This window comes from Meriones unguiculatus, chromosome 6 (genome assembly GCF_030254825.1).
Source record: "Meriones unguiculatus strain TT.TT164.6M chromosome 6, Bangor_MerUng_6.1, whole genome shotgun sequence".
Lineage (NCBI taxonomy): Eukaryota > Metazoa > Chordata > Mammalia > Rodentia > Muridae > Meriones > Meriones unguiculatus.
The window spans coordinates 89,155,943-89,167,742 of record NC_083354.1 but is presented as its reverse complement, the minus strand read 5'-3'; the positions used below and the strand labels follow the sequence as shown (position 1 = coordinate 89,167,742).

General features: G+C 43.0%; 1 protein-coding gene across 1 annotated transcript in view; it reads left to right on the top strand.

Annotated features, from left to right (window-relative positions):
- The first annotated feature begins 943 nt into the window (after positions 1–943).
- The window catches only part of Itga2 (integrin subunit alpha 2), a 107,692-nt gene continuing 96,835 nt past the window's right edge, over positions 944–11,800 (top strand). The window contains exon 1 of the mRNA XM_060385731.1: positions 944–1,131. Coding sequence (XP_060241714.1) covers positions 1,074–1,131 — 58 coding nt within the window. The 5' untranslated portion in view covers positions 944–1,073. The remainder of the gene's footprint in view (positions 1,132–11,800) is intronic.

The following is an 11,800-nucleotide window of genomic DNA, read 5'->3' as shown; positions in this document are numbered from 1 at the left end:
CTACTTAGAGGCCTGCTCCCAAAGGATTTTTTTTTAATGTCTCAAGCAATAGCAAGGACCGTTTTTCCAGACTGGAAAGTGGGGGTGTGCAAGCTCCAGGGCAGCGGATCTCAACGTGTGGGTGGGTCATGACCCCTCTGGGGGTCCTAAGGGACTGTGTCAGAGGGGCCGCCCAAGACAACCGGAAAACAGGTGTTTGCTTTACGATTCATAACAGTAGCAACATTGCAGTCGTGAGGTAGGAGCAAAAATAAACGTACGGGTGTGGCTCACCACAACCTGAGGAACTGTCTCAGTGTCAGGAAGGCTGAGAGCCGCTGCTCTATAGGAAGAGTTTTGAGTCCTACCGACTCTTTGTACTTCACACCTGTTCTGAAATAAAACATTCACTTTGGAAATGAACAATGCCCCCCCATACCCCTCTGGAGTGCAAAAATAGTACCTCGGGAATAATCATAGCTTGAGAGAGCAGCTCTTTCTGATGACTTAGCGTCAAACCCGGTCATTCTGAGCTTATTTCTGTCCCTCTCTCCACCCACTCAGGAAAAGCGGAGAAGGGCATGCACGTCCAGGCCGGGAGCTGCAGCTCGGGTCTCCTGGCTCCTCTGCTGAGCCCTGGAGGGTAAGCCTGGTACAACTGCGCTGGGGGCCTGGCTAGGAGTGTTCTGTGTACAGAGGTGAGGTCCTGCGTTCTCCGGTCCGATGTGCTAGGACAGTTTGCTACAGGGAAGGAAAGGCCACCAGGCTGGGGTCCCATCCGCCCTGTCTGCAGGACGCGAGGGTTGAGTGGGCGTCGCGGGGTCTACGTGCGGCTCCCAAGAGGAGCTGCAGAGCCGCTGAGGGGCTGGGCTCTGTGGGGCGTGGCGGGGCAGATCCAGAGTTTGCCCAGGCTGGAGGGGCGGGCAGGGGCGGGTCCTAGCTCAAGCGCCGCCGCGAGCAACTTTTCCTTGCTCTCATTCAGGACGGAGCGGAGTCCTCCGGACAGCTTCAGCAAAGTCAGACTTCTGGGAGTCCTGCGCCAAGGGTTCCGTGCGCACCCCGGGGCACCTTAGATTCTCCAGTGCAGACCCAGGATGGGGCCGGGACAGGCAGGGGGCGCGCTTCTGCTGTGGCTGCTAGCGCTCACTCAAGGTAGGTCCGAACTCCACCGTGAGGCTGGCGGGACCCGCAGTGGTCCTGCGACAGCGGGGAGAGGGGTCCGGTACAGCTGGGGAGCGGCTGCGGAGTCCGCTCTGCAACCAAGTGGACTCGGGATGCCGACCGCCTAGAGCCGCTTGGGCACACAGGCGCGCGCGCGCACACACACACACACACACACACACACACACATCCGCATTAACTCGAGTTTCACCCAATCTGGCACACGTTAAGACGTTAAGGTCTTCTTTAAACACTCTCAAGTTTGGAGCGGTCGTGGGTGGGCGGCCCCGTAGACCGCGCGTCCAGCCTCCCAGCTTTCCGTAGATCTGGCAGGTGCTGAGCTAGCCTTGAACCAGCGGGGCTGCAGCTTGCAGCTCTCAGAGGTGGCTTTGCAGGAAACGCTGATGTGTATTTTCACCCCGCAACGCCCCCTATTCTTATTTCAGGAAGGAGCACTGATGTTTCTTTCCAGAGGAGGCAGAAAAGCCAGTCACCTCTTAAATACTAGGTAGAGGGGAAGGAACTCTTCCTTCCTTCCTGACTTCCTCTTACTGTTCTAAAGTCTTTTTTTTTTCCAAAGAAGGTAAAGTTAGGCCAGTTCTCTCCACTTTCTTTATCTTAGACAGGTGAAAGGATTAGCTGAGGCCTGAGCTAGGCTGCCTCGCCTTACTTCTTTGCCCTACGTGAGGAGGGAAGGGTCAGGATCCAGTCTGATGGGAGACTCGGAGAACTTCCAACCTTTATTTTATCCACAGCCTGGCCCCGCCAAAGATGCAGGATTTTAAGTTCCTGAGGGGAGACAGGGCCACTGTATCTGGATTCTAAACAGCTAACAACAACAACAACAAAAACCATTACGGTCATTTAAGTTTACAAAGAAGGAAAGCATTCCCTAAACTGCGCCACTCTGAGGCTGATATTTCTGTAACGTACAGAAAATGTAGTTCAGGTTAGCCTGTGGAATTGGCAGAGAGAAGAGAGAAATTGGCCACTGTCCCGACTCTCTAGCAGACACAGGGCACCCTTAGGTTGAGATGCTACCTTGTACCCAGTACTTCACCTATGCTCTGTCCTAGTCCACACACAGTTGATTTGAGGGGACATCAGCTCTCAGCTACTTGTGTTGGATTCTGAAACTCAGACTCTGGAACTCTCCTAAGGGGCACTAGAAACACAAACTCGGGCCTTTCATCTCCTTTTACTCGTTGGTGTTATTAAAAGGAGCCACTGAAGCACAGATAATTTTCCAATCTGAAATGTTGAGGCTTGTTCTGGGAGGAGACATGAGAAGGACCTTGCTGGAATGTGTAGCCGAAAGGCATAAAGTCAGGTACCCGGGTTTTCTTCCGTACTTAATAAGGATGACTCAGTGTAAGCAGGCAGGATTCATACAACATCTGTAAAAATTATCCTAGGCATTTAAGTCCCTGCTTCTAGTTCAATTATTTGTATACTCAAGGAGCATATTTTCTCTTGATTTTAATCATCTAATTAAATAAAATCATATAATAAAGTTTTGCCATTGAGAGATCAATGAAGATTCTTAGCAGAGTAGCATTTCTGATGCCTTGGATATCTAAGGTTGACATTCAGTTGAAAGCTCTAGGTCAGTAAAGCTTTGAACTTTTATTTTACCCTACTTGGATAAACTTTTTTTGTTGTTTTTTGTTGTTGTTGTTTTGTTTCTAATTTATTTTATGTATATTAGTGTGAGGTTGTCATATCCCTTGGAACTGGAGTTACAGACAGTTGTGAGCTGCCACGTGGGTGCTAGGAATTGAACCTAGGTCCTCTGGAAGAGCAGACAATGCTCTTAGCCACTGAGCCATCTTTCCAGCCCCTGTGTAAACAGTTTTTAACTTAGCACTAAACAGACACATATATTATTCTTTATAGATCATGGGCATGCACATTTGTGATGCAAACATATCGAAAAGTTAGAAACTCAAAGGCATGCAATGTGTGTTTCTACCTCTCACATCCGCTCCAGCACACAGGCAGACCACCTCAGAAGCAAGTTCACCTTGGATCTTACTTTAACACTTAGATTCGCATTTGCTCTAGCCTCACTCACCTTTTGAGTTCAAACCACAACATTTCCCTTCCTAGGTGGCCTATTAACACCCCAGGGTCAATATTTTCTAGGCTGAGTTCACTGCCTGTCTTTCGGGATTTATCCTTTACAGTCCACTGGGCCTTAGAGGCAGTGTGCCGTGCAAGCAGGAAGGCTGGGGAGGCCTCTCTCAGGTTTTCAGTCTCACACCCACACTCTGGGTTCTGTCCTTTTCCCCACCAGTCTACGCATCCTCCACCACCATCCAGTTCAAGCTCATCTCCTCGTGTCCAAACACCTGTAACTCTTGAAACTGCCTTTCCCATCTTGTTTCTTGTCCTTTCAGTTTATTGTTTTCACTGCTACCTCTCTGAAATACTTATCAACCCCCACCCTTACTTCAAACATTCAGTGCTTCCCACCACATCTAATATAGGGCAAAGTCCAAATTTCTTAGCATTCATAAAAGTCCTCTACCATCTTACTGTAGTTTCCTTATCTAACCATTTTCCCCCTCCACTTCCCAATTCTACATATAAATACACACAGGTGCTCCACACCTGTACACACTTCAGACCTTATAAATACACATTCATGCACCATTTTGAGTACAATGGATGATAATGAATTTATATTAAGCTTTTCCCAGGCTTTATTACCTTGACCTTCACTAGATTGTTGCTTCTCTTCTCTCTTTGCAACCGCCTATTCCAAAAAAAAAAAAAAAAAGGAAAGTCAGACTCCTATCCACTTCAGCCTCTCAATGGCTTCAAGTCACCCTATCCCTCAATTTCTTTTAAAATTGTTATAGTTATGTTTTATATAGCTGAGAACTGTAACGTGTTTCTGTGACATAATAAATATCACATTTGCATACAGTTAATGGCTGATATTAAACAAAATGTTGAGCTTAGAGAAAGAAATATCACATGACACTAAAAGCCTCCAGGGAAGAAAGGCCTCATTAGAGTTTAGATCTTCCATGAAAGACTGTGAAGGTCATGGGGTCCAGCCCATCAGCTTATGTGGATGGAAGCAGTATCATGGCAAGATAAGATAGACAGAAAGGTTCCTAGTTTAATTCCTAGGTCAGAGAGGAATACTGACACAAGGAGGGTGGCTCACTGCAAAGAGAATACAAGTCCATGGTGTTAACGGATTGAAAGGTAAGAGGTCAGCAATCATCTGGCCTTAAGGATCAGCTAAGGCAGAACTAGAATCCTATCTGGAGGATGGGGGAAGGCCTCGAAGGCACTGAGCCAGGAAGTGACATTCTCCTAGCTGCTCACTGCAGTGAAAAGGAGGAGGACAGAGAGATAGAGACAAGGTAGAAGATGTCATACACATCTAAGAGAGAACCAGTTTCAGTGTTAGTTTACTACACAAGGAGAGAGATAATGATAACAACTTAGTAGCAGTAGGGGAAGAAAGTGAAGTACAATTTAAATGCTATGAAGAAGATGAGCCAGGATTCAGCAGTGGACTTAATTTTGCCACAGGGCGAAAAAGATACAGCAGATGTTTAGATTTCTGGTATGACCCGTGATAGCTCAGTAACCAATTGGTTTCCCAAAGTGAGGGGAACAAGGACTATTTCTAACAGGAACTCAATGACTGGCTCTTTGACCTCCCCACCTCCCAAGGGAGGAGCAGTACTGTTAGACCACAGAGGAGGACTTTGCAGCCAGTCCTGAAAATACCTGACAAAAGGGAGTCATATGAAAGGGGAGGAGGTCCTCCCCTATCAGTAGACTTGGAAAGGGGCAGGGAGGAGATGAGGGAGGGAGGGTGGGAGTGGGGAGGGAATGAGGGATACAGCTGGGATACAGAATTAACAAAATGTAACTAATGAGAAAAATAAAATTAGAAAAAAAAAGACAATGAACAGCCATTTATTGAGGCAGGGAGCCCTAGAAGATGCCAGTTGTAGGAGAGAGATGATCATTCTGGAGAGGTTGAGTTAGAGGCATCGAGGGATAGCCTCTAGTTAGTTGTACAGAGACCTGAGGATCAGTCAAGTGACTGAGAAACGGAGAGATATGGGAGGCATTACATCTGGAGACAACTGAACCCATGGGGCTGATGAGTCAGGCAAAGAGAGAGGAAGAGGTCTCGAGCCAGCTTGGGTGCTACCATAGAGGGTCAGATGAGGAACAAGTGGTAGGGGAAGAAAGCGAGAACGATGGTTGGAAACACATCCAGAAGTCTGTGGAAAGTGAGGAATCACAGAAGGACTTGGAGACAGAGTACAAGATCACGCTATAGAATGGGGGTGGCTGCTTGGCTAGCAGCAGTCTCCTTGGAGTGAATAGGTAGAAATGAGAAGTAAGTGAAGGGAGGTTGTGTGAACAGTGAGGAGCACCTGGTAGAAAAGAGGAGGAGCACACAGAGAGAGGGGCAAGACAAGGAAAGTCACTTTATCCTTCCTAAGCTGTGAGCCTTTAATAAAGTTCCTCATGTGTGGTGACCCCTAAAAATTAATTTATGTGACCATAAAATTATTTTCGTTGCTACTTCATAACTGTAATTTTGCTCCTGTTGTGAATCATAATGTAAATATTTTCAGAGGCAGAGGTTTGCCAAAGGGGTCATGACCCACAGTTGGAGAACTACTGATCTAAACAAAGATAGAAACACTCACATATAACATAATAGTCAGATTCCAAATTTTCTATTCATAATCCTACATGGTGCATGTATAATTTTTTCAGAAGTGTGCTGTGGCATCTGTGCGTATCAGACACCCATAACCCAAGACTGAAGAGGAACAACTTCAGCGTCTTTGTAAAGACCTTAGAGAAGGGAAAGGAGGGAGACAGGAAACCCTGGTATTTCTTAATTGAGTGTATGTGGTGTGTGTGTGCGTGTGTGTGTGTGTGTGTGTATACATATAGGCACAAGGATGTGTTTGCTTGCCCATGTGTTTATGTGTGGAGATCAGATGTCTATGTTGACTGTCTGCTGTTGCTCTCCACCTTTTTGTTGTTATTATTATTTAGGTTTTTTGTTTGTTTTTTCTGAATCTGGAACTCACTTTTACATCTAAAGTGGCTAGCCAGCCATCTCCCTGGATCTACCTGTCCCTGTTCCATCTTCCACCTCCGGGCTGGGCTTATAGATGTCTGCCACCATGCCCAGCTTTCATTACATGGGTACTAGGAACCCAGTTAGGTCCTCATGCTTACAAAGCAGGCCCTCTAACCACTGAGCCATCCACCCCTGCTCTCCTCCTAGTATTGTTAGAGATGTGGGTACTGCAAATTGCTTCTATTGAAGGTTTTTATCTGCTCTATGCCTGTTGATTCATGTACAGAAAGATTATATTCACTATGCTGTACAAACTTCAATCACAGATTTCTTCAGTCTTTTCAGTTCACAGAAGACCATGGCAGCCAATCATTTTAAATACATTGTAGCTTCTCTTGGAAATTGGTCTGTTTTCATTGTTCAAATAGTTAAAAGAAACCGTAGAGCTGTAGGCAAAGACTCCTGCCTACCATCCTGTGCTCTAAACCTACAGCTGCAATTTTTGCTTTTATTAGTTAAATATGAGTGGAGACAGCTTTTAGTACAGAAGTTTTCTGTATAAAAATGAGGTTAATGCTTAAACATAGCAAGGCAAGTAAGAGCACATGAGAGGCTGTATTGCCAGCATCTGAGATTGTTTCATTGTTTGTTAAAAAGCGTGAGAAAAGCCACTGCTCCAATGGCCACCTTGCACACTGGCAGCTGTCATTCACCGAAAAGTGGCCTTTGTCTGTCTTTGTGCAGGGCCGAGTTCATTTCCATGACTACCATGTAGCCAGCTGGAATCTGGCCAGGGTATCCAGACAGCTCTGTTACAATTGTTTCCAAGATACATTCAGTTCCTGTAGCCCATAACTTCTTGGATACTTGGTGGTATAAGAACTGTCTTGGGCATGTATAACCCTAAGTCTCATAGTGAAGGCTGAGTGCATGAAGCAGGTATTTTGCAATTATTGATTTGGTTATCTGGTTGAGAGGGAGGCTAAAGAAAAGCTTCAGAATTTATAAATAACAAGTAATAACTCCATAATAAAGGGAATTATAAGACTTATGTGATTTTTTTTCATTCTATTTTTTAATTATTTTGGTTTTATTTTTAAGGGTGTTGTTTCTGTATATCTGTGTGAGGGTGTTGGATCCTGGAGTTGCAGACAGTTGTGAGCTGCCTTGTGGGTGCTGGGAATTGAACCCATGGCCTCTGGAAAAGCAGTCAGTGCTCTTAACTGCTAAGCCATCTCTCCAACCTGATCTTTTTTTTTTTTTCTTGATGAGACCTAATTGACTAGGATCAGAAAAGAAGTCCTCCCCTATCAGTGGACTTGGGGAGGGGCATGCATGCAGAGGGTGGAGGAAGGGAGGGATTGGGACTGGAGGAGGGAGAGAACCAAGGGGGGATACAAAGTGAATAAACTGTAATTAATAAAGAAAAAAAGATTTCCTAAAAAAAAAAATAGTAGAGTCCTAATGAAAATATAACCCATGATTGAAATGGTCTATGAAAATGTCATAGTAATTAAGAAATTCCTTCATTACTACAATGCTTAATATTTGCTCCCAAATAACAGGATGAAATAGTATCATTGTATTAGTAATAATAAACATTAATTATCAAAATCAATAATTACTTATACTACAATTAATTACACTACAATTATTATATAAAATTAATTGCACAATGCTATAATTATTAATGTTATTAATTATAGATATTGTGTTATAATAATATAAACACATTTACATATTATTATAATAGTATTATAATAATATTACAATATCATAATATTAATTCTGGCTATTGTTTGAAAGAGGGTCAACGATTTATTTGTTGTTGTGGTTGTTGTTTTTAGAATTTATTTTTTTATTAAATTTTTATTTTTTATATTAATTACAGTTTATTTATTTTGTATCCCAGCTGTGGCCCCCTCCCTCTTTCTCTCCCAATCCCACCCACTCTCCCTCATCGCCTCCCTGCCTCTCTCTAAGTCCTTTGATAGGGGAGGTCCTTCTCCCCTTCCATCTGATGCTAGCTTATCAGGTCTCACCAAGACAAGCTGCAATGTCCTCCTCTGTGGCCTGGCTAGGCTGCTCCTCCCACGGGTTGGGGGGAGGTCAAAGAGCTATCCACAGAGTTCATGCCAGAGACAGTCCCTCTTCCCCTTACTAGGGAACCCACTTGGCTACTGAGTTGCCATGGACTACATCCGAGCAGGGGTTCTAGGTTATCTCCATGCGTGGTCATTGTTGGAGAATCAGTCTCAGACAAGCCCCTGTGCCCAAATATATTTGGTCCTTGTGGAGCTCCTGTTTTCTCCAGGTCTTACTATCTCTCCCTTCTTTCATATGATTCCCTGCACTTTGCCCAAAGTTTGGCCATGAATCTCACCATCTGCTTTGATACAGTGCTAGGTAGAGTCTTTCAGAGGCGCTCTATGGTAGGCTCCTGTCCTGTTTCTTGTTTTCTCATACTTTCAATGTCCATCCCATTTGTCTTTCTAAGTAAGGATTGATCATCTTACCTGGGTCCTCCTTCTTGTTTAGCTTCTTTAGGTGTACAGATTTTAGTATGTTTATTCTATATTATAGCTCTAGTATCCACTTATAAGTGAGTATATACCATGTGTGTCTTTCTGTTTCTGGGATACCTCACTCAGGATGATCTTTTCTAGATCCCACTATTTTCCTGCAAATTTCATGATTTCCTTGTTTTTAATTGCTGAGTAGTATTCTATTGTGTAAAAGTACCACAATTTCTGTATCCATTCCTCCGTTGAGGGACATCTGGGTTGTTTCCAGGTTCTGGCTATTACGAATAAAGCTGCTACAAACATGGTTGAACAAATGTCTTTATTGTGTACTTGAGCCTCTTTTGGATATATGCTTAGGAGTGGTATGGCTGGATCTTGAGGAAGCACTATTCCTAATTGTCTGAGAAAGCACCAGATTGATTTCCAAAGTGGTTGTACAAGTTTACATTCCCACCAGCAGTGGAGGAGGGTTCCCCTTTCTCCACAACCTCTCCAGCATATGTTGTAAATTGAGTTTTTGATCTTAGCCATTCTGATGGTGTAAGGTGAAATCTCAGGGTCATTTTGATTTGCATCTCCCTGATGGCTAAGGACATTGAGCATTTCTTTAAGTGTTTCTCTGCTATTCTACATTCTTCTACAGAGAATTCTGTTTAGCTCCGTACCCCATTCTTTAATTGGTTTACTTGATTTTTTGCTTTTTAACTTCTTGAGTTCTTTATATATTGTGGATATGAGCCTCTGTCAAATATAGGGTTGGTGAAGATCCTTTCCCAGTCTATAGACTGTCGTTTTGTTTTGACGACAGTGTCCTTTGCTTTACAGAAGCTTTTCAGTTCCATGAGGTCTCATTTATTGATTGTTGATCTTAGAACCTGTGCTGTTGGTGTTCTGTTCAGGAAGTTGTCTCCTGTGCCAATGAGTTCTAGGCTGTCCATCTTCGTGTTGATTCATAGGGCAATATCAGCCAGTTATGTGTGATCTAAGGGCAGCCTTCTACTCTGTGGATTTTAGTCTGTTAATGATGTGTATGGATGACATTCTTAAGGGGAATGCAGTGGAACTTAGATTTTGTGCTTAGTTGCTTTCATTTTATTTTAAATATAACTTCTGGGTCATAAAGATATCATCCTGCATTCCCTGAAACAGTATTTATTTCGTATTTTCATGTAGGCCTATGTTTTCCTATAGTGGATTTTTGTGGATGATGAAATAGAAGTTAAAAATCATACAAACAACCTATAATCTTGGTAGCATTTGTTCATCCTGCAGTCCCTACTTTATTACAAGTAATGTAGGTACTTCCTTCTAGCCCTTGCTTCTCTGCTGTGTTCCATGATCACTCTGTCTTAATTAGAGCAGTGGCATAACTCCAATAGGACATTTTCCCTATCAGTTTCTTCTTCAGGAGTGTCTTGGACTTGACATTTTAATATAGCATTTGGAATTAGTTTAATACCAATGCACTTCTTTAACTTTTAACATATTTTGAATATGTAACTGCACTGGGTCTGTAAATTAATTTTGGAATAGCTGAGGTATTTGCAATAATGAGTTCTCAACCCACCGTTCTAACAAATTCCTCCTTTGCTTAGGTCTTTCACCTTTCCAGCAATGATTTCTAGTTTTCTGTACAGACAATGCTTGTAGCATATGTTAGACTTTGTTAGGAATGTGATACCTCTGATATTATTATAAGCCTTGACTTCTTAAGATGGTTTTCTAAGTGATATGAGGGTATTGATAAATTGGAATGCAATTTCTGTATCATTATTTCATGTAGTGCATAGGTCTCAAAGCCTGAGTTCTGTCCCAGCATCTGACAGGATGGGAGGAGAACTTACTTTCTGAGAGAGTTGTTTCCTAATCTCCAAACAAATAGCATGGTGTGTTCACATGTGTGCTTGTGAACATGCACACAGACACACACACAAACACATGCACACATATGCCATGGTGGGTGCTCTTAGGTCTAACATCTTTTAATCTTCTTTAGTTTTCCTTGTTCATTATCCTGTCAGGTACGCAGTATTTCCTTCGCAAGGGTTTTTGTTTGGTTGGTTGGTTTGAGTCTTCTGCTTTTTTTGTTTTGATTTTTACCTTTTATAATCTTTTCTTGACATGCTGAGCTAAACAGAGCCTCTAATATAACGAATACTGTGCTGACTATTGAAAAGAAAAGGCAAGGGGAGACTCATTATCACGAACAGATTTCAGCATCTTGGTGTTCTGTGTGACGTTTACTGTGGGCTACTCAAAGACATTCTTTCATCATATGATTCTCCTTCCCTATCACTTTGCCAAGACTTTTCAAATTGATAACTGATTTGACTTTTATAGAAATTTTTCTGCATCTTGATGATAATATAAATTTTCTTCTAGAATCCATTAACATGGTAAATTACATTAATTGCTTCTTAAATATGATGAAGGCCTTGTATTAGGGGACTGATCAACATTCATAATGGGTTGTTGGATTACAGTTTTAGTATTCAGGTTCAGGGCTGGGATTAGTTTTTGATTAGATTTTTATGCACTCTTCCTTTGGATTTTGATGTTAAGACTGAGCTGTTGCCATCAAATGGAAAACAATTCCTCATTTTTTAATCTCTCTCTCTCAAAAAAAAATTCTATGATCTCACAAGATGGTTCACTTGCTGCCCAGGCTGCCTTTGGGTTCCATGCCCAGCGCCCATGGCAAACCAGATATAGTGGCTTGCGTCTGTCTTCAGCACTTCCACTGGAAAACTGTAGGTGGAAATAAGAGAACTTCCTGGAAGCTTTGAAGCCAGCTAGCCTGGAGTACAGAGAGCAACAGAAACAGCAAGATAAGTCCTGCCTCTGCCCGGGGAAGGAGCAAACCAACTCCTAAATGTTGTGCTCGGACTCCCCTATTCTTACTGTGTCACGTGTGTGCAAGCGACACATACACAAGCACTGCATTAAATTTAGCTCGTATTTCCTCATATTTTAAATATATGTATACATTACTGTGTGAGTATGTGTATGTGTATGTGTGCAAGTGTGTCTGTGTGAGTGTGTGTGTGTGTGTGTT